The sequence below is a fragment of the Manacus vitellinus genome, unplaced genomic scaffold (assembly GCF_001715985.3).
Source record: "Manacus vitellinus isolate BGI_N305 unplaced genomic scaffold, ASM171598v3 scaffold_40_pilon, whole genome shotgun sequence".
Classification (NCBI taxonomy): domain Eukaryota; kingdom Metazoa; phylum Chordata; class Aves; order Passeriformes; family Pipridae; genus Manacus; species Manacus vitellinus.
Window position 1 is genome coordinate 4,507,581 of NW_021940541.1, and position 21,489 is coordinate 4,529,069.

At 43.1% G+C, this 21,489-nt stretch overlaps 1 protein-coding gene across 1 annotated transcript in view; it reads right to left on the bottom strand.

Annotated features, from left to right (window-relative positions):
• Positions 1 to 1,147: 1,147 nt before the first annotated feature.
• Positions 1,148 to 21,489, bottom strand: part of HTRA1 (HtrA serine peptidase 1) — a 33,835-nt gene continuing 13,493 nt past the window's right edge. The window contains 8 exon segments of the mRNA XM_029961992.1: positions 1,148 to 1,868; positions 4,367 to 4,462; positions 5,872 to 5,929; positions 6,158 to 6,272; positions 7,539 to 7,571; positions 8,245 to 8,439; positions 17,558 to 17,762; positions 18,101 to 18,200. Coding sequence (XP_029817852.1) covers positions 1,700 to 1,868; positions 4,367 to 4,462; positions 5,872 to 5,929; positions 6,158 to 6,272; positions 7,539 to 7,571; positions 8,245 to 8,439; positions 17,558 to 17,762; positions 18,101 to 18,200 — 971 coding nt within the window. The 3' untranslated portion in view covers positions 1,148 to 1,699.

The following is a 21,489-nucleotide window of genomic DNA, read 5'->3' on the forward strand; positions in this document are numbered from 1 at the left end:
CTTCTTCAAGGTCATTCTACTGTGCACCTTTCAGGACAGAGAGGATTGCAGACTGTCAGGCACCATCACGTCTTGGCAGATTTTCAGACACGTGTGATTTACCACAGTGATGGCACGAGCAGATTGGTAATGAGGTGCTCCATCATGCCAAGTGTCAATACTGTACTGAGAGGTGCACTGTGTAATTAATTAATGTTATACACTGTGTGGATTTATCGTGATCCGGGTGAGTAAGGGCAGGCGCTGGCAGCTGGGGATATAGAGGCTCCTCAAATTGGGATGAACTGAAACAGAACTGAAATACAGCTGGAAGGAGAAGGAGCACTGTCAGGAATCCAGGTCCAGAGGATTTATTGCTGTGATTGGGTGGAATACAGCCCTTTCTTTAAAAGTCATAAACCGCCAGCTACCCAGTTAAACAGTTTTACTAAGAAGCAGTTTCCAAAAGAAGAACTTGTTTAGGAATGACAGTCACCAAAACTAGTCTATAGCCCTTGGATTTATTCTCTGACACACATATTTCAACAGGGGAAAGAAAAGGCTGTTTAGCCTATTGTTTACCCAGTGAATACTTACACTGTAATTAAATGTAGCTGGTTGTTCTCCTTCATGGTAAGACAATCCTATTCACCATCCCAAGCTTCAAGGGCATCCCTAAACTTATGCCTAAAGATTAGTGTCTGAATAAGGGGAATGCCCAGTATCTCAGAGTTAAAACCAGGTCCTGTCATGCACGCAGCAGCACTCCAGCCTGTGAATAAGACAGCCTGTTTCAAAGAGCTTGAGCCCAGATCTACACTGGTTACAGACATCCTCATATCTGAACTACAGTGGTATGGGATCTGTGATCCACAATATGGCAATTTCTACACTGGGCAAACAGATTCCAGGCACTGCTGAAGCTGTAATTGAAACAATAAGGAAAATGCATTAACATCTGGAAGACATAGGCAGTATGACAAATTCAACCCAGCCTTGCTTAGAAGAGCAGATGCACAAAGGCACAAATACAAGCACATACTGAAAAATAAGTCATTTGGTTTATGGTGATTAAAAGGAGACCACCAGGACATCCTTCCAGGCAGATGTACCATTCAAAGAAAAACACTCCACAAGGGGAAGCAAAATGAGTCACTCACAAGAAGTACTGTTGAATTCTTTTAATAACACTAGGAAAATATCATAGTATTAAAGTCCTGCACGGGATCCTCGAAAGGTTATTTTGGTTGGGATTTCTTTGTGTTTATAAACCAAACTTTGTTTCCCAATTGTGTTTCCTTTTAAGCTGACTACTCCTTTACAATGGCATTTCCAGTTAAAACACAGCTAACCTATAAATACCTGAATGCCACAACACACATTGTGTGCGTGGGTTTTGTTTAAGTCTTAGCGGAAATAACAGTAAATCTACTCAACACAGGGAAGCAAACGTCGATTTGTTAAGCAGGGAATGTAATAGCCAGTAAAGAATACATTGCATACATAATACAGAAGGAAAAAAAAATTATCATCTGGAGTATGTGAAATTACACTGATTTTGCACCTTAAACCTATTAGAAGTTACTCTGTTGGCCAATACTAATCCACTGAACAAGCAGAATGTTGGTCAGAAGTCTAACGTGTCCTGTACCAGCACAGAGGGAATACAAGCAGTCCATTGCTGTTAAAAGAAAACATGAAATCCAGCTCATGTTTCTGGTTAGGGGTCGATTTCTTCAGGGACTACTGTTAACATAACATCTTCGTTGCCCCTGCGTACGACCATGTGCAACGTACTGTCCTTTTTAATAATGTCACTGACATCACTGGCTGAGCTTATCGACTGTCCATTGATGCTTATGATCACATCGTTGTCCTTCAGGCCACCACTGAAAACACAAAGCAGCAATGTGTTATTACAATTGCCTTTATGATTGTCTTTGCGATATTGTTAAAAAAAAAATAAAACTTAAAAAAATTGCTGGATTTTTTTTTCCCGTTTCCCACCCGACAGCAGGCATGTGAAAAGCAATCAGAATTTATGAAGCAGTGAAGATTACAACACAATTCAGAAACCTCGGAATCTGATGGATGTACAAGTTTGATGAATCCCATATTTCACTGTCTTCAAAGGAATTCCCTATTGTAAAAAAGCAGTAATTCTGCAACAAGGATCTTAGAAGCTGATTTGGTGGAAAAGATAGAGGCACACTTTCCTTCTAAAACAATTGCAACAAGGCACCTCCTTTCAGAAGGGAAATTTCCCAAGCTTTTACTCCTGACTACACAGCAAAACAACCTGAGTAGCACCGTGTGTTAACACAAGAGGAATTTCAGCCCCAGATCCACGCTGCTCTCCACGCAGAGCTTACTGGCAGCCACTACACCTCATCTTAGTGTTTGAAACCTGAGCAGAATAACACACACAGCTCAGTCACCAAAACGTGTCCTTCCTCTCACCTGCCTGCCCGTAGTCCCCAGAGTCCCTTCTGCTGACCTCAAAAGCTGAACCTTCCTGACTCAAAGGAAGACAGGGCAGAAGCAGAGCCGGCACCACAAGGCTCCCCTGCCCAGGGCTGTGTGTCTCTCCCTGAGCTGGCTGAGGCTGCTGTCAGGACCAAGAAACGGGTGGTGAGGGATGCCACAGACCACAACATCTTGCCCAGTCTTGCACAACGGTCTGGCTCCAAGTTATGGAAACATTAACCAAGACAGATCAGACATGATTCAACCCTTCAGCATAATCCTGCACAAAACCACAGAGCAGTCATTGGCCTCTTCCACCCACAGAAGGCGCCTCAAATGAGTGTCTCCTGCAAGCAGGATGCCTTGGTCAGTATTTGCAACAAATCTGGTCGCCTACCAAAGGCATGGCTCAAAACATTTTCTTGGAGGAAACCACTCCAGAGTATCTTGATTTCTCACACAGCCTCTCCACATGACTTTGCCCAGGACAGGTCACTGCAGAACTGCTCCCATGCCCTAGCACACATCTACACCACATGCCTTGGAGAGTTCAGCAGAACGGGGAAGCCCATTGACAAGGAAACTGGGAGCAAGGGAAGACAGAGCCAATATGGGCTGCATTCTGTTTGCCAGGCCACTCTTTGGATGAAGCATCCTGATTTGTGTTTGCCTTCACATTATAAGTTTACATTACCTCACATTTCTTCTCTCTCTTCAAAGTCCTTCTCCCACTCTCTGCAATTATCTGACTTTTCTGCACTTTCAAACTGGATCTGCATGCCAAGGCACCAAGTCCAGTCCCACACTGGAGCAGCCACATCATTCCTACCCTAGCTGCAGTTTAATTTCACATCACAGACACACACCAGCATCGTGCCCCAACAGCCCTGACAACAACAATCACCTACAAAACAGTTCAGAGAGCACTCTAGAGAGCTAACACCAGTTACCTTACAGTGGCACCCAAACTGCAATGAAAAGACATCATCCAAACGTCCTTCTTAGTCTTCCTAAGAGGCAGTGATGCCTGCCCCAAGCTTTCTGCCTACGTGCCTTTCGTGCCACATAAGCCTCTTTGTTGCCACAAAGATTTACCCTTCTCCTAAGTCATCACTAGTTTCAGAAAATGAATAAGGCTTCCCATTTCCTGCCCTGGATTGCTGAGTGGTTCCATATCAAGCAAACCCTGAAAGGGAAGTGTCTCCAGCAAGAGCCAGCCAGAGCAGTGCCAGTGACCACAGACCAGCTGCCCTGCTTCAGCCAGACACCTCGTGAAGCTTAGTACCAATCACCTGCTCTGTTTCTAAGCAAATATTGAGCAATATGAAGAAAAAGATCAGTTGTCCAAACCCAAAAGCTCTTCCCAGTAACGTGACTCCTGACAAAGCCCTCACATGGAAGAGTGTCTCCTGTCAAGAGAGGATTTTACCCCCGGGGCATGCCGGGGGAGCTGGTGGGTTTGGCCAACACTGAGGTGCTTGGGCTGAGCCAGACACGTCTCCCCAAGGTGAACCCAAAACTCCTCCCCTGCTCTCCTGCCAGGGTGACCAGCAGGGCTGCAGGGAGTATTCACAAGCAAAAGTCTTTATTCAGCACTGGCACTGGTGCAGGAGATGCCTTGGAAGCAACTGCTGAGAAAAATGAAAGAGGAGTTTTCACACCCCCTGAATCCTCGCCCTGTCGGCCGGGAACGCTGACAGGCTTCCCTGCAATACCCTGATGCACTCCCAGTATTGCCCATCAGGGACCAGACTAAAACCACAAACCCACTTCCAGCAGACAACCTAATAGCTATCAGATGGTCGTAGCTTTGTTAATTTAGCACAATGAAGAAAGCCAGTTAAGCAGGGAGCAGTCTCCATCGTTGTTACCCCCTTAAATCAGTGGCAGTGGTTTTGAGGAAAAAAGTGCTTCAACCTACGCTTCAGCTGGTGTTTCTGGAATTACTTCAATAACATAGGCCCCAGAGACAACATCAGGGAAGTCTTTATGGCGATCCTTCAGCTCTCTAGCTTTGCTGGAAAATGAAGAAACAGCAACAAAAATATTTTGTCAAGATGGGGGGAAAAAAAAACCAGGCATTTTTACTGAAGTCAATATCTACTAACTGAGGTGCTTTACATGTGTTGATGAGTCACTTCACCATTTATTTTAACCCTTAGGTGTGTATTTCAAGAATTACTACACTTTTTGCATTCACATATCTTTTTAATGTCTATTTCTGGTAATGGCAATCACTTTAATAGATACAGAGGATCAGAGTTAAAACATGTCAAAACTCAGTCATTATTTTAGAACCAGCAGAACGTGGAATCACAGAATGGCCTGGGTTGGAAGGGACCCTAAAGTTCATCTCGTTCCACCCTCTGCCATGGTCAGGGACACCTTCCACTATCCCAGGTTGCTCCAAGCCCTGTCCAACCTGGCCTTGGACACTTTCAGAGAACGGGCAGTCACAGCTTTTAAGGGCAACCTGAAAGCAGGGGCCTCACCACCCTCACAGTAAAGATTTTTTTACTAATACCTAATCTAAACCTATTCTCTTTCAGTTTGAATACATTCCCCCTTCTCCTGTCACTCCAGGCCCTTGTAAAAAGTCCCTCTCTCTTGCTTGCAGGCTCCCTTCAGGCCCTGGAAGGCTGCAATAAGGTCAGTTTGAAGCCTTCTCCCTCCCAGGCTGAACAATCCAAATCCTCTCTGCCTTTCCTCCCAGCAGAGCTGCTCCATCCCTCTAATCATTTTTGTGGCCTCCTCTGGACTCATTCCAACAAGTCAGTGTCCTTCCTGTGCTGGGGACCCCAGAGTTGGATGCAGAACCCCAGGTAGGGTCTCACCAGAGTGCAGTAGAGGGGCAGAATCCCCTCTCTGAACACCTGAAAAAAACCCCAACCCTTCGTGTTTCAATGCTTTGTTCTACCTGTGGGTCCTGCAAAAGGGAAACCTTCTGTTTGTTTTTACAGGACATGGAATCACCTGCTCACGAGTCCTTTACAGTCTGAGCATGAATAAGCAAGTCCACACAAAAGCTTCATTTTACATTAAGTGAAATGTTTAATGGAAAATAATTTTATAGGAACGGGAAAACGCACGTAGCTGCTGCAATTCTTGAAAACATACAACAACAGGGATGGAACCCCAGGACAAATTCACAGTTGCTAGCTATTCTCTTCTGAAGCATTAAGGACAAGAAAAAGCCAGGAGTTGTTTAAGAACTAGCTCACATAAGAGCCTAGAGGAGAGTTCGACCACGTAGCAGACGCAGAGGAGAAGAAGGTGGCAAGAACTGGCTATGAGTTGTCACCAGCATGCACAGAGCCACGTGCTGCTGGCTCAGACCTCCAGGTCGTGTCTGCAGATCATGGGCTTGATCCAAATGCATGCAGAGACCACACTTCAGAAAGGTGAGGAGCCACCACTGTCACTTACCTGGGAGTTAGAGACATCATTCGTATGCCAATGTATTTCTTTTTGGTTATAGCTTTTCCTGCAAAAAAAAAGAAAGTAGGTCTTGGATAAATTGTTCTCACCAAAGGAGCCTCAAAGTTTGTTGACTTTCTGGTTTATTACTGTTTTCATAGAATCACAGAATGGTTTGTGTTGGTAGGGACATTAAAGGTCATCTAGTTCCAACCCTCTGCCATGGGAAGTGATGCCACCCACTAGACCAGGTTATTTTCATGTTTTCCTCTTTCAAAGCAGTGAAGTGCAGTACCTTTAGCTTGTCTGTCATGGGACTCAGTTAGGAACTTTTTAATTTTATCTGATGGGATAGCAAATGAGATGCCTGCTGTAACTTTCAATGTGTTAATTCCAATGACTTCACCATCCTAGAGAAACAAGAAATCATTATTAGCAACGTAAAACACCTCAAAGAGAAATAGATCATTTCTTCAAAGCAATCACAAAGACAAATTCACACAACACACTCTGTAGCTGGTTTTCAATTTACTAAATGCTTTCTTTAAGTCTAATTTTTTGACTCTACAGACAGACCACTCTTTGAAAATTCTGGAAAGCTGATGTGGATATTCATCTTGCCACAAGCAGAATAGAGATAATAACTGGGCAGCTCTTCTGCTTGCACCAGACAAGCAGCACGTTCTGCAGCCAATCTGAACCTGCTGACTTCAGCAGGCACCTCACAAAGCATGGCACTGACTGCTTCTGAGCCAATATTGCATAATAATTTATAAAGCAAAATGACAGTTCATCAGAATCAAAAGCTTTTCTTGGTAATGTGACTCCAAGAGTTTCAGATAAAACATCTCTGCTGTCACTTGATGACTGGAACACTTCTGAAATCTCAGCAACTTCCTTCCCTGATTCATCCCAGATAAAAACTGTCCAACTACAATTTTTTTAAGTGGAGCTCGCTGGGACTGAAACTGTGCTGCGAACTGGGTGCAAAAGAATTGCTAAATCTCCTCCAAGGCAGCAACTGAGTAGCCCTGAATTCCAATTTTTGCCATGCCTCCTGAGGACCACTGTCTCCCCCCTGCTCAAGCCCACGTACCCACAAGAGACCTGAGAGCTCTCACACAGCAGCTGGGTTTTGCAACCTGCTTCAGTTGTTCCCTCTTTGCCTCATCCCCAGCTGACTACGTGCTACAATATCAGCAAATAAACCCTCATATCCTGACAAAATTTTTCAGCCTCCCTGGTGTGATTCAAAATAAAGGGGAAGGCACGTCTCAGAACCGTTAAGCTGAGTTTCAGTGTGCAAATTGTGCAAAAAAAAAAAAAAAAAAAAAAAAAAAAAAAAGAGCTGCCAATGCTGCATGGTGGACAGACAGGGCAAATGGCTCACTTTAAAATGGGCTTTTTACTTTCTGCAAGGCATGAGCAGAAAAACATTACACTTGCTTGAAACTATGCAAACTGTAAACATCTTAAATATTGAAATCCTTTTGCCAACACAAACACAGACAAGTGATTTGCAAGAACCATGTGAATTTTGTGTAGTCAGCCAGATATTGAAAGCTTTTAATCACATATCTGGTGGGGGGGCTTGTTTGTTGGTCGGGGTATTTTGTTCTGTTTTTAAACTAAAAAGCAATAAGCTTGACACTAAGAAAACTTGGAGAAACTCTTACCAGGTTTACTAGGGGTCCTCCGGAGTTCCCATACTGAAAATAAACATAAGTCAAGAACATATTTTAATGTTTAGCTCTTAATTTGTGGCAAGCAAAACATAAAAGAAATTTTTGAGATATTTCTGTGGTGCAATAGAAGAGTCCTAACAGCCAAACCCATTAACTACACCTAAAATCACCCATTTTAGCTGAGCTTTGCAAATGATTCATTTCTTCTTCTCTTGCCAGAAAAGGTTAGGATAGACAAGGTTTTCCTTTTGTTTTAATAGTGCCACACTAGCAGCTTAGAAGATTTTAGGACAGCTCTGGGAGCTGTTAGAGAAGATTTCTTACAAGGCCAAGACTTGAAGTACAAAAACTATTGTTTTTGCCTTAATGCAGAAACAAACTTGAATCCTTAAACTGAGCTTGGCTTCTCTTTCAGAAAACAAGATGGATTTCGAAAAGACATTTATTTGCCAGAGAATATTGCCTCCTCCCTCGTAATCTGCAAGAGTTTTGAAGTGAAGGCAGATATTGTACTTGGTGAGGTTCCTTGGGGGATTTTCAAACAACAATCAAGTGCTGCTGCGGCACAGATGTCCGTATTTATGAGGATAAAAGCAGAGCTCAGGGCTCTTAAGAGCTGTATCATGGGTGAAAATTTCAAAGCAACTATTCAAGAAATCTGAGAGCTGAGGGGGCTGATGCTCAGGGCAGGACATACGTTGATGATGGCATCTGTCTGGATGTAGTCCATGTCGGAGTTGCGGAGCCCCAGCTCCTTCCCCCCGCGCTGGGTGGTGCTGACAATGCCCGTGGTCACCGTGTTCTGAAGGGAGAACGGGCTTCCAATGGCCACCACGAATTCTCCCGGCCTCAGATCTGCAGACTGGCCGAGCAGAAGAACTGGCAATTTACCCTACAAACAAAACCAAAGCAAACAAACAAACAGATTGGAGTGTGTAAGACACTGCTACGCTGGCAGACAAACGCTACGGAAACATGAATACATTCATAGCATAGAGGAAAAAAGAGAGGCTTTTATCCCTCAGGGATTTTGCTTGTTCTGTTTTCTTTGAGTGTTTTGTGTGGGTTGGTACAGAAACATCCCCATGGGCTCTTTACAACAGAGCAAACCTTTTTCCACAACAGGTACCCGTTAAATCAAAAATGATTTAAAGACCAGAAGAATATTTGTGTTGTGCTCTACACAGCAAACACCTGATGATACCAAGATGAGTTGTTCCCAACACTTCTTGAAGTAATTAGCCAACAGCTGCTTAAGTAAAAGTAATACTGTTTGAGAGTGAACACTAAAGTCATGAAAGCAACAGCCAAAGAGTATCAAGCATGCATATGTACAGTTAAAAGCATTTTGTATTCTCACAAGACACCAGCTAATGTTTCACCTTACTAAATATCTCTTCTAAATAATCATATGCCTCCTACAAACCCTGATGTCTTCCTCTGAAGATGCTAGAATTTAAAGACTTAATGTGATTTTTCTGTTATGACAGTAGAGGATACCATTATAGTTTCCTTTCAATATCTTATCTCTGAACATATTAAATATCATGTTGTTGAAGATACTCCCATTAACAACAGAAGTCTGATGGGTTTCATCTTTTGCTGGCAAAGTTAGCTTTAACCCAGCTTTCCTCCAGGCTTGACCCACTTCAGAATTCTAAATTTTGGCAAAAAAGGGAAAATATTACAAGTTTAGACTGGAAATTCAGAGACAGTTCTTTAGGGGTCTTTCATTACCAGCAGTAACTCACCCTTAGGGACAAATATCCACTAATTTAAACTAACCTAAATGCCCATCACTTTATATTTTTCACCTACAGTCTTCTTTCAAATACCCTAGGTAGAAAGTAGAAAATAATGGCATCAGTTATCACTATATGCCGCTGCAAATACAGAAGTTATGGTTTCAATGTTTGACAAGACTGGTCTTGTGTATCCTTTATCCAGCTTTGTTACAATTCCACCAGTGAAATTTCACTGGGATGGGCAGATTGTTTCAATAAAACTCATTGCCAAATCCCAGACAGGGTAAGATGCTCTGTGGAAACTTATCTTTCAGTCTCCAGACAGCAAGAAAATAATTAAACCAACTGCTTGTTAAACAGAATCAGTTAGAAGAGCAACAGAACAGGCAACACAGAAAGGAGAAAAACATCTCCATTTCTAATTATCTTTCATATGAAAGTTTTCACAACCAGCAATGCCCTATTAATTATAATATAACAACCCCTATTGGTGCCATAGATGGACTCAAAAATGGCTGTGGGTTAATCCTGGGAAGGATTCAAGGGCTCTACCCAGTTTCCCCATCGTGTTTGCAGTGTGGTAGACAAGCAGCAACATCCCAAGGCAACACTGCCAAGCAGTTCCTGGTCCCAGCCCACAGCCCTGACTCCGAGGGATCTCTCCAGCACGATTAGCTGTGCTGGGAAGCACGCAGCATATGCAACACAAACAGCCCCATATGGGTATTGTTTGGACACAGGGAGCACCCTGGCTCTTCCTTCTCTCACCAGATGCTCTCGAGCTTACGTAGCACGTGTTTTCAAGATGTCGTTGGGTCAAGAAGAGCATCTTTTTTTTTTTTTTTGGCACTGCTTTTCCTTATTTAAAAAAAAAAAAAAGAAAATAAAAAACAACACAAGACCAAAAAGTGGCTTTTGTTTGTATCCCAGTGCTCTGAAAAGGGATAGTTTGTAGAGAAAGAGGACGTTTATCAGCAAATGAAACATAGACAAGCAAAAGAAAACAGGATGCTTTTTATTTTTCACTCGCAGAAAGAGTGGTTGTATACAAAGTTAAAAGATTTATACAACGTTCCTGAGTTGCAACAACAGTCACAAAGCCAAAACTGCATTTGGCAGCAGAAAGAAAATACAGGAACCATCTCTGACTAATACAATTACTTCTAATTGTGCTGAGTTTTCAAGCCTATACTAGCTAGGCTTCAGTTCAAACTCTAACACTCTATGGATTGGCTGCGGGTCATCCATGTGATTCAAATGCCTTCTGGAAAGTTTGGCTAACCTCTCCTCTGCTAGAAACATAAATCAATTGAAAAAAATGGCCTTGTTCTGCACATATTATGAAACACAGCTTTGGAAAACCTGTCCTCTACTCCTTGTGGTTCCATGGTGTGGTGCAGAGCACACCAACAGCACTGCATGAGCACACTCATTACTGCCTCTGCAAGAAAGTGCCATGCAGAATTGGTTATGATGAATATATGTGCTGTAAAGGCTTTAAATTTGGGGGTGTCTCTCTCTTAAGTAGCTTAAAAATAGCTTAAAAATAGCATTGCTACATTCAGAATTGAATTTTCCGTTGTCAAAAAAAAAAAATCAACCAAACCAAACAAAACAAACAAACAAACAAAAAAACCCCAAGTATTTATTTGAATTGTAGACGTGGTTTTGAAGTGAAATCAGTATAAAACCTATCAAAATACCTGGGCATCAAGTGATGGAGGGGGAAAAGCATCCTTTTGCAGTCCCCACCAGGAGCACTGGAAATGCCAGGCAAGCACTTGTGGCAGTGCTGTAACCACAACCTTAGCAGAAGACCCTGCTTGTGCACTCACACCCTTCCACTGGCAAGTTCATCCCTAGGATGTTAAGGAATCCTTGTAAACCAGGTTAAAGTGCCTGAGTCTGGGGATTTTAATAACTACACTTAATAAACAGGCATTCTTCAATTTTTACACGACGTCTGATGGTCGTCAGGGTGACATAATTCACTACAGCTCGTGATTCTCCTGGTTAAGAGTAGATTTGCCACGGCATTTAATTAAAACCCCAGGCAAACGAGCGTGCCTTGCAGCACAACCAGCAGGGAGCCAGGAACACCCAGCACCCAAACCCAGCTCTCCCAGTGACTCACTGCAAGACCTTGGGCAACGTGTAACATCTTTTCTACCCCTCCACTTTTCATCTGATGGAGCCCTGGGGCTCTGCTGGGCTCCATGTTTGCTCAGTAAAACAAATCTGCAAGAAGCCATTCTGCAGGCACACAGAAATAGGACTAAACATGCAAAACCCTAAGTGGCACATGACTCACTGTTTACACCCAGCCGGAGAAGGAGCCATTAATTAGGGTTAATATTTTAAGCCTTTCACATCCCAGAGGGCTTCAGACGTTTTTATATATGGATTTGACTCAAACCCTGGATAAACACAACTCCCACGGGATGGAGAGAGGCACACCAGCACAAGAAACAGCTCCATCCAACAATAAGGTGCAGCTATTGTGGCTTGAGAGAACAGGGCAAGCAGAGATCAGCATCAGGAGCCAGAGAGAATCATAGAAACAGAGAGTCATTTAGTTTGGAAAAGACCTCTAAGATAACAAATTGAACAATTCCCCCAGCACTGCCAAGGCCACCACTGAACCATGACCCCAAGGGCCACATCCACACAACTTCTAAATCCCTCCAGGAATGGTGACTGCACCCCTGCCCTGGGCAGCAGTGCCAGGGCTCAACAATTCCTTCCATGAAGAATTTTTCCTAATATTCAATCTAAACCTCCCCCGGAACAACTTGAGGCTGTTTCCTCTTGTCCTTGTTCCCTGGGAGCAGAGCCCGACCCCCCCCAGCTCCCCCCTCCTGTCAGGGGGTTGCAGAGCCAGAAGGTCCCCCCTGAGCCTCCTTTTCTCCAGGCTGAGCCCCCCCAGCTCCCTCAGCTGCTCCTGGTGCTCCAGCCCCTTCCCCAGCTCCGTTCCCTTCCCTGTACATGCTCCAGGCCCCTCAATGCCTTCTTTGGGGAGCCCAAAACTGACCCCAGGGTTCGAGGTGCCTCACCAGTGCTGAGTACAGATGTTCACCTGATGTGTATTAGCAACGTAGCTTGAGTCAAGCACAGTAAATGGAGCCTGGACAAACCAGCTCTGAAACTAAAAGAAGAAGCAGCACAAAACCACCACCAGGCACAGCCACTGCCACAGAGAAATGTAAAACCAAGAGACAGACACCCACAACCAGCGGGCGTTGTGGTTTGAGCTTTTTCATCCATGAAACAAGCAAATTTGTCTCTGTGCTGGCACAGAAAGCAAGTAAATCCCTCCTCTGTTCTGTAATCCCATTCGTTTGTGGATGGAAGATCAGGAATTTGCAGGAAGCAGTTTGCAGTTCAACAAAGGGATGAAGAGGAGACAAGTGCTCTGGGTTCATTTTGTGTTAAATGGCAGCAGATTTCCTTCATGCTTTTTATTTTTAGGTGGGAAAGGAACAGATGCTGGTTTGGTACACTAATTCTGCTGTAAGTGACTCTGGGAATCGCATTTCTGTTCTGGTTAATGAAACTATTTAACTTTCAGAATACATCATGGCAAAATAAAAACACAGGCCACGAACATGTAAAAATGTACAGTATCATCTAAAATCTAGAAACTGCTTGACAAAATGCCAAAGAAAACGAAAAATCCAAGCTGAGTACATTACAAGCCTCCAAAAGTATTTCATCTATAGTTAGAAAAGCAAAACTGAGTCTCCTTATCTAAATACAGAGCATGGGAAGCTTGCAGAAAAAAAAAAGAGAAGAAAAGGATGAAGTGTTGTTTTGATATGTCACCAGGTTTTCAATTACCTGGCAAGGGATTGCTGTTCTTGCTTTAAAAATATAATAAAAATAAAATTACAATTAAAAAACCAACTAAAATAAAATAAAAATACATTAAAAATACGCTGATGGTGGCAGACCCACCCGGAGTTGTGTGAATATTTTGCTGCATGGGGAGCTGGACCAGTGCATTGTCCCCACAGCAAGAGCTACTAGAAGCTTAAGATGGCAGGAAACCACTGCTGTCTAAATTGATGAATAAACAGGAGTTAACATCCAAGTTTTTTACAAGATATTTCATTTCTAGGGTCTTCTGGAAGCAATATGTGGGCTTCCTCAGGCTCTCAAGAGGAAGCCACGTAATATCCAGCGACGGATTTCAAAGTCTAACAGCATTTTAGAAAAGCCACTCACATCTGGTGTCCAAGCAGCTTGTTTTTACAAAATGTGGGCTCTTAAAATATTGATACACAAACAGGAAAGTTTGCTTTCCTGCTTCCTCCAGTTTGTACACACGAGGGGAAAAAAAGCAAATCCCCTCTGACCACAAAGATACAGACACTCTTTGCCTCATGAAACCACTGAAGGGATGAGGGCAGAAGGTGGTGTTGATTTAAAAGTGTCAAACTAAGTGCTCAGTGGTAAGATGCAGGAAAAACCTTAAGCTGAAATGCCACCACAAATTAGAGATGGATCACAAACCCACTGCTGCTGTACCACGTGGATGCCAAATCCTGGCTGGGATAAAGAATCAGTAACTGGACACACTGAGGAACAAAAACCTCCAGGACCTGGCACGTCTTCCATGGCATAGGTGTGATTTCAGAGCTGGTGACAAGTGCCTCATGGCTGGTTTTTAAGCACGTAGGAAGAAGAAACACCTCAAAATAAAGGCACTCACCATGCTCCTCCCTTCAGTACCCACTGCCAAACCAGAGGCACATCCACAAAGATCATTTTTGCGGGCAGAGTCCAATTTCTGGGGGTAAAAAAGATCTCCAGGGAAAAGCCACCTCCACCTTTCACTACTTTTGGCTTCATTTTCATTTGGGTGGGGGCACAGGGCTCTTTTATGATTCTGCCCCCCATTAGCCCTGATGTTGTCTGTTAAACCACCCCAAAATTTTCTCTCCTCCTCCTGGTGTTTGGTTTTCTCAGCAGCTGCATCACACATTCTGATTTAACAAGACAGTTAATCATCATGAGTTGAATCCCACAATCCAGCTCTGCCAGCTCCAAAGCATCTGTTTGCTTTGGAGTGTTGTGCAATAGTTCTGATGGGTTTCACACTCACTGCAGCATCACACGTGCCACGCAGGACACATTATTTATTTCACCAGTCTCTGCATATGCTGCCAAAAATCCAAATTTTTCTAGGAAAGTTTTAAAAATTTTGCATGTTCATATCCAAATTGTCTACAACTGCACTGTTTCTTTCTAGAACTGTGGTCTCCTCATTGCCTTTGGAAGGATAGTTAGATTGGATTCATGTTGACCACAGTGACTCCAACCTCACTTCCTACTTTCAACACTTCAGCAAACTGCTCTCTGTTACTACAGACACGAGAAACACAGTTGCTCTCTTTTTATAGACTGTAAAAACAAATACATTTCAGGATTGGAACAACTACTCCAAGGTTTCTGTTCCTCACTAGCTGCAATGTGTTTTTCCACAGAGAGGAATTTAATCAGGGAAACAGTTCATTCGTACTGGTGCCCAGATTTTACCACCCTCTTTCATTTCCTATTGCACTCAGCAAAGCCAAATTAGCTCTAGTAATGTCTTTGGCCAGATGTTCACACCTTAAACAGAAACAGCATTCAGGCTGCTGCAAAATCTGAACAGCTTTAGGAATACCAGCTGACAGCCTAATCCCATACTTCAAGCCCAGCTCTGTTTCTAACCACAGAGACATTCCTCATCCTTCAGATCCTGCCTTAACATGCCACACAGAAAGAGAAGGGAAAAAAAACACAAACAAACTTCTGCAGCTTTGATGTCACCTTTGAATAATTTATTCAAAATTAAGAACTTCACCTCTTGCTTCAGAAAAATTCCTAGGGATGGTTTTCATGTCGTATCCAGATTTTTAAAGGGTCATTTGTACCATCCCATTGACTTCTTTAGCCATCAAATACATTTCAACTTCAACAAATTATTACCTCGGTGACTTTAAAAAGCCTTTTATGAATTTGAGTGGTTGCAAGGCATTTTGGTACAAAAAGGAAAGCTCAAATGCTGAACTCGAATGGGTACGTAAAAATGTCCCATAAAAGCTCAGTCTGAGAACCAATTTCTCAGCTGACTTCTTTTCCATTTTAACTTTTTTGTGAACACATAAAATTTTGTGTTTCTAATGCTGCCTATCTCACATCTGCCTTGGGAACAGAGGTGCCTCAGGCCTCACCTTGGACTGGGATTTGCCAGTGCCACATCTCTAGAACCAGCTGGAAATCTGGGCCTCCCATCCCACCAAAAAAAACAAGTGATGCAAGAAGTTTTTCCCAAGTCTTCTCAAAATTATCCTGAGCTGCAATGGGAGAGGTCAGTGGGGCAACAACACAAAAGGTACTGGGTTGTGCCACTGATAGGACACTTGCCAGGGGTGTGTCAGACCCAAGTTTAATCCATATTATACCTGATTTAGAGCAGAGATGTGAAATTTGATATCCTGATACCCAGATGGATGTGCTGAGCTGACATTATGTGAGGGACACAGCGGGGGCTTGCTCACCTCCTTCTGCAGGAGCTCAGCCTCCAGGCACAGAGATGTTTCCCAAAGATTCATTAAAGCCAACCCTTTTTCTCATAGAAAACTGAATATTAGTGAGTCAATCCCTCCCTGTCCACCCCCATCAATATAAATATAGCTGGTTTGGCTTAGCTCCAAAACAGAAAAAGTTTCCTGCCTTAAGGAAGGCAACTCATCTGGCTGCATTCTCTCTTTTCCAAGCTGCTTCCAGTCTTCCAGGTTCTCCCTTCCTACAAGCAGTTTCCCAAGGAATTTTGGAGCCATTTCCTTAGGATATCAAATAACATTCAGTCCCATGGCAGCTCTCTTCCCAAGTCCTCAAAATGACCCGTCACATCAGTTCAGTGGTTCCTCTCTAACTCCCATGTCTCCTCTGCAGTTCACCTTCCTGCTGCTCCAAATCCTCTTCTCACCACCTTTCTCTGCTCTGCTTTCTCCACCATGTTTTGCTTCCAGTTTTAAAGCACTTTTTCCAGGTGCCCTTCACTCCCTGATGTATCCCTACTCATCCTAATGCTGACAGTGCTCATCCTGGGGATTTTTCCCTTTGCTTTGTTACTGCTTTTGCTTACTTTAAGATAAAAATGAGAAAATAAGCGACTGATGTAAGTTACCTCAGGAAAACGGAGGGAAAATCAACATGGCAAAAATCTTTATTGGTATTGTTAAATTTTCCTGTCTGTTTGCTGTTAAGAAGATTTTAAATAAGAATAAGAAAAATCTTTTAAATGATAAAGGTGGCAAGGGAGCAGCAGGAGCACTTCTTATCTCGGGTCATCCAAGAGGTCTGCATTGGACATCTGATTTAGTCATGAACTCTGGCACAGACACTTTGGCCTCACTGGGGAATAAGTCTGAACTAAAACAACACTGCAAGACCTACACATTTTTGAGTCATGTGTTTCAAATGAAACGTTCTTGCCCGTTAAGTTTGGAGGTCATTAACTGACAGGCCAAACAAGGCAAACCAATATGAGCAGCACCCCAAGCAATCACATGCATCTAATTGCATCTACATTACGCAGGATTTCGACACAATATTCCGCTTGCATTCCACGGCAGAACCTCATGACAGCCTTCCTGCTGTTAGAGGAGACAGAATAATGCTGACAGACACACATCTGATATGGAGGAGGACTATGGATGGGAAGTTACGTTCTCATTTGTTCAGAAAACCACTTGCAGTGTAAGAGCGTCTTTCCAAGCCAGCTCCAATTTCCACGTGCAAGATGCTTCCCGGGATATTTTCCATTTCATGATCTATATCTGTGTGGTGCAGCCTTTCAGAGGGAAAATGCATCCTCTAAAAGCAATTTGTCACTTCAGTACAGGCACTTGAGACAGACTGAAACATCCCTCTCCCAAGCACAAAAGAACACCCCCATTTCTCCTCTGAGAGAGAGTTTTATCAGACAATGTGCGTGCAAACCAGCCAGCAAACTATGCTTCTAGTTTTTATTTTGAGGATACATACAGAAGTGCTGCTGGCTTCTTGCTCTACACTGAGAGGTGACAAAATTAACCACTACCACCCACAAACTCAGCCTTTAAAAAGGCGTATCCACCTTGCTCAAATATTCTCCATAAAACCCAGCCCAGCAAACTGCTTGTTTTTCCTTCAGACACGAAAATCAGCAGCAGTTTTTGGAAAGGATGGTACTAAAATCAGAGGAATAAAACATGTCTTGTTTTAGTGACTCACCTGAGCATCTATTTTAATTAGTGCAATGTCTGATTTTTCATCAACATCTTTAATTTTAGCTTCATATGTTTCCCCGTTCTTCAGCTCCACCTTCACCCGGTTTTTGTTGGTGACGACGTGGGCGTTTGTCACGATCAGTCCATCTTCTGAGACAATGAACCCTGAACCACTGGCAACAGGAACCTCCCTCTTCGAATAGGGAAGCCTAAAAGGCAAGGAAAATCAAATATTTATCATTGCAAAAAAGCTGGAGGATCACTCCAAATACCACACAGCCGAAAGGAGCTTGGTGGGTTTTAATGTTTTAGGATATCTACTGCTACTTACTCTCATTAAGAAGATAAAGCACATGCATTAGCTTAACTAATTTTTTTGCAAGGACTCTTAAATTATCTTTAAATCTTAAGCACGACAGATATTTGTTATCTCAAAAGCCTCTTTGCTATTACACAGCATCAATCAACATTTCTGGCAGGCTGGCAGCTGTTTTCAAGAATACCAAAAAAAAATAAAAATAAAATCAAAAGTGGGCATCTTGTTTACTTGCGAAACAATTCAATGTGAACCACAGCAGGAGCTATCTTCTCCACCACATCTGCAATAAAGTTGTATTTGTGCCTCAGGCTGTTAGGGTATTCTTGGCCTGAAATAGAAACAGAAAACATGTCATGAGTTCTTCAAGTGACCGGAGGAGGGTCATTGCAAAACACCTGAATTAAAAAAAGCTCCGAGTGGATATCTTTCCCTTCCTTAAAAGTCATCTGCAGCATGACCCTGGGACCCAGATTTCCTTGCTGCCTCTTTGCACAGAGGCAGTGTGCTTTATCCTTAGGACAAAGGATCTGTGAAATCTCCTTGTCTGGATCACTGGGCCGTGGGGCAGGAGAGCCACAGTCACAGAGCTCGGTTCATCCCCCGTGGTGCCCAGGGACGAGGCACTGGAGGAGCACAGGGTTTAGTCCAGGTCTGCACTGCCCTCTTTTCCCTTGTCAAAGGGATTTTGTACTCAGATGCCTCCGTTGCTGCTCTTGCCTCTTTTCTGGATGGTCCATTTCGCTTGTATGGTCTTCTCAGATTAAACAAACGAGCTCTGTTCCTCTGCCAAAATACGCCTTCTTGGAGGTTTTGAAGTTTCATGCTGCTGCATTTGTAAAATGCTGAGGACACAGAGGTCCTGACCCTGGTGCAAGCCCTCAGCAGCTGCTGGGAAAGTTTAACTTGGGTACAAGTTTTGGGCTTCCTTTCCCACCAGTGTCCCCACTGAGCCTGAGCCACCACCCTCAGCCTGGCACCTACACATGGGTGCACCTTACACGTGCTCCACACAACCATACCCAAGGTATCCTTTCCACTGAGACCACCTGAGGTACATCAGCTCCATAGGGAGTGGATCCCATGTGCTTTGGAGTTACTGAGCCACCCCAGGACTATAAAATAGATATGAAAACACACGAGGACAATGGGACCGCAAAGCTCTGCATTCCTGGGCAGTGCTGTAACAAAAGCTCATGGTCACCGAGTATTTAGGAGGGGTCAGTGGGATTTTCAAAAGCAACTGGACACCAAACTCCCATTGTGGACAACAGAAAACCTGTCTGCACCATCAGACATCTAAAGGTCTCTGGGAAAAACTCACAATTCTGGCACAGCTCCTCCTTCTCAAGCAGTTTGGGGGCAAAACTTTCCTTTTTAAAATTGCAAGCAACTAAGGAATTGGGAAGACCCCAGGGAGTTATTTTGTGTTTCTTTAGAGGCAAGAAACCCCCTTTGTTTTCACTTTTTTATCTGATGCCTCCATCTCATGTTATACAGGCACAAGCCAAACCTCTAACTGACTTGCAGATGAGTATTAATGTGTTGTGCTGCTCCAATCCATCCTTGCCATTAGGCTTCTAAATCAGTCCAGAGATTAAGCAATAAGCAGCTTGTGGGTGCTGTAAGTGCCTTTGGTGGTGTAACAGGACGTTTTATTTGCAGAATTGTAGGAGACAGGACTATCCTATAAAATCATCCCAACACCAAACCCCTGAGTGCCCTTCATTATCAGAAAAACCAGAGTGGAAAACGATGCAAATTTTCAAGTATATACTGGAGACAATAATGATTTGGGAACAAAACCTCTCTGCTTTTAGTACTATCCAGACACTGGTTTGATTCAGGGGTGAACGTGTTCTAATGCCAGCCAGCACAAACTGCCCTCATGAGAGGGGTGGATGCTCAACCCAAACACTATCTGATCACTTAAGAACAGTTTTTTTCCTATTTATACCCTGTGAAGTATCTCAAGGGCTTTTAAATGCAGTCAGTCATGAGCAGCAGCCGCAGCAGTAACCACATAATCCACTGTGCAGTTTGGGATCACTGTCTGGAGATGTTTATCTGCTTTATGAAGCAGGAACATCGATCAGGAAACTTGTGCTCTCACCTACTCTCTTCCTCAAGAGTATTCAGTGCTTTCTCTGATTTACACATAAACTGCCCTTGGACTTTACCCTGAAGAGGCTTAAGGGCTTGCTGATAGACAAACATCAATTTACCAAAGGATTCATGTTGTATATTAGAAATATTCAGCATCAAACAAGTCCCACCACGGCTATAAAGCTGACAACTATAATGGGGGTGTTTTGGAAAACTTCTAGAATGAGGACTGCAGTTTTGAATTATTCACTCACAATAAATAGGTGCTTTGACAGATAATCAGATGGGATTAACATGAATTTGGGATAAAACACCACAGGGCATTACTGTATCCATCAATATGCTTTTTGATCACTGCTTATAAAGTGGTTTCATCTCAGCTACAATCCAGAGGTCACATCCTGCCCTTGGGAAAAAAAGAGTTCCATAGATGAGGGAACTGCACAGGAAACACACAGCTTTTTTTTTTTTATGCCTTCAATCTTTTTAGCATTTAGCTATTCAAGAAGAGAAAGGTTGCCCAGGCTGTACATGGTGAGACTACAAATAATTCACCTCAGGGCTGCCTTCACTTGGAATAAGAGGCTACAAACACCAGGATTTCAGAGACAACAGCATTTTGTGCATAACCCACCTCCTCATGAAGTCCCAAAACTAAACTGCAGAGTGAAAAAAAAGTTCAAAATTTCATACTCTGAAAAAATTAGATACTAAATACTGATTCATGGCACACTGACCCAAAAAGCTCACAGGAGCTCACCACGCCTGCCTATTGCTTATGTATTAGGAATTCCTGCATTGTGTAACACAATTTTGCAACAGCTCTTGAACCCCTGCCCATTTAAATGGAAAACATACCTTTTTAGAGCAAATAAACAACAGTCAAAGTACTACCAACAGTCAAAGTACTATTCAGCTGAATTCATTGATGAATGTTAATCAAAAAAAAAACCAAATCTCGTCAACTGGTCTTTACCATCAGGTGATGACATAAAATCTGAAGGCTGTAGTAAAAGCATTAGCATGTGGAAAATTTCTTCTATCACTGAGAAAAATGAGACCAAAATGGGCACGTGTGCATCCATACCATTTACCTATGAAGTAGATATTAATGCTCACCATAGCTAATTGCTCTTTGGGATTGCTGAGCCACACACGTGGGAGCTGAGAGGTGAACTTATCTTTCCTACAGGCAACCACCACTGTGTAAAATTCTACCTTAGATCTGAATCCCAGCACAAGCTGCTACATGAAAGTGCCACAAAAGCACCAATATTACAAACCTAATATGAGCAGATGCTCCTTCCTCAACCACCACGTGGTAGTTCCCAGCCATCACCAGCCACTGGAGAAGACAGAGGTGAAATTGGTAATTTCCCTGGAGATCCTTTCCTCTTCTCTCTAACACAGATGTTTTTCAGCTGTATAAAATAGCTCAGGGTCTCAGTAGAAAGCAGCTTTAAGAGTGGAGTGGGTATAACACAACATCCTCCAAAAGTTTCCAGGTTTAAAGA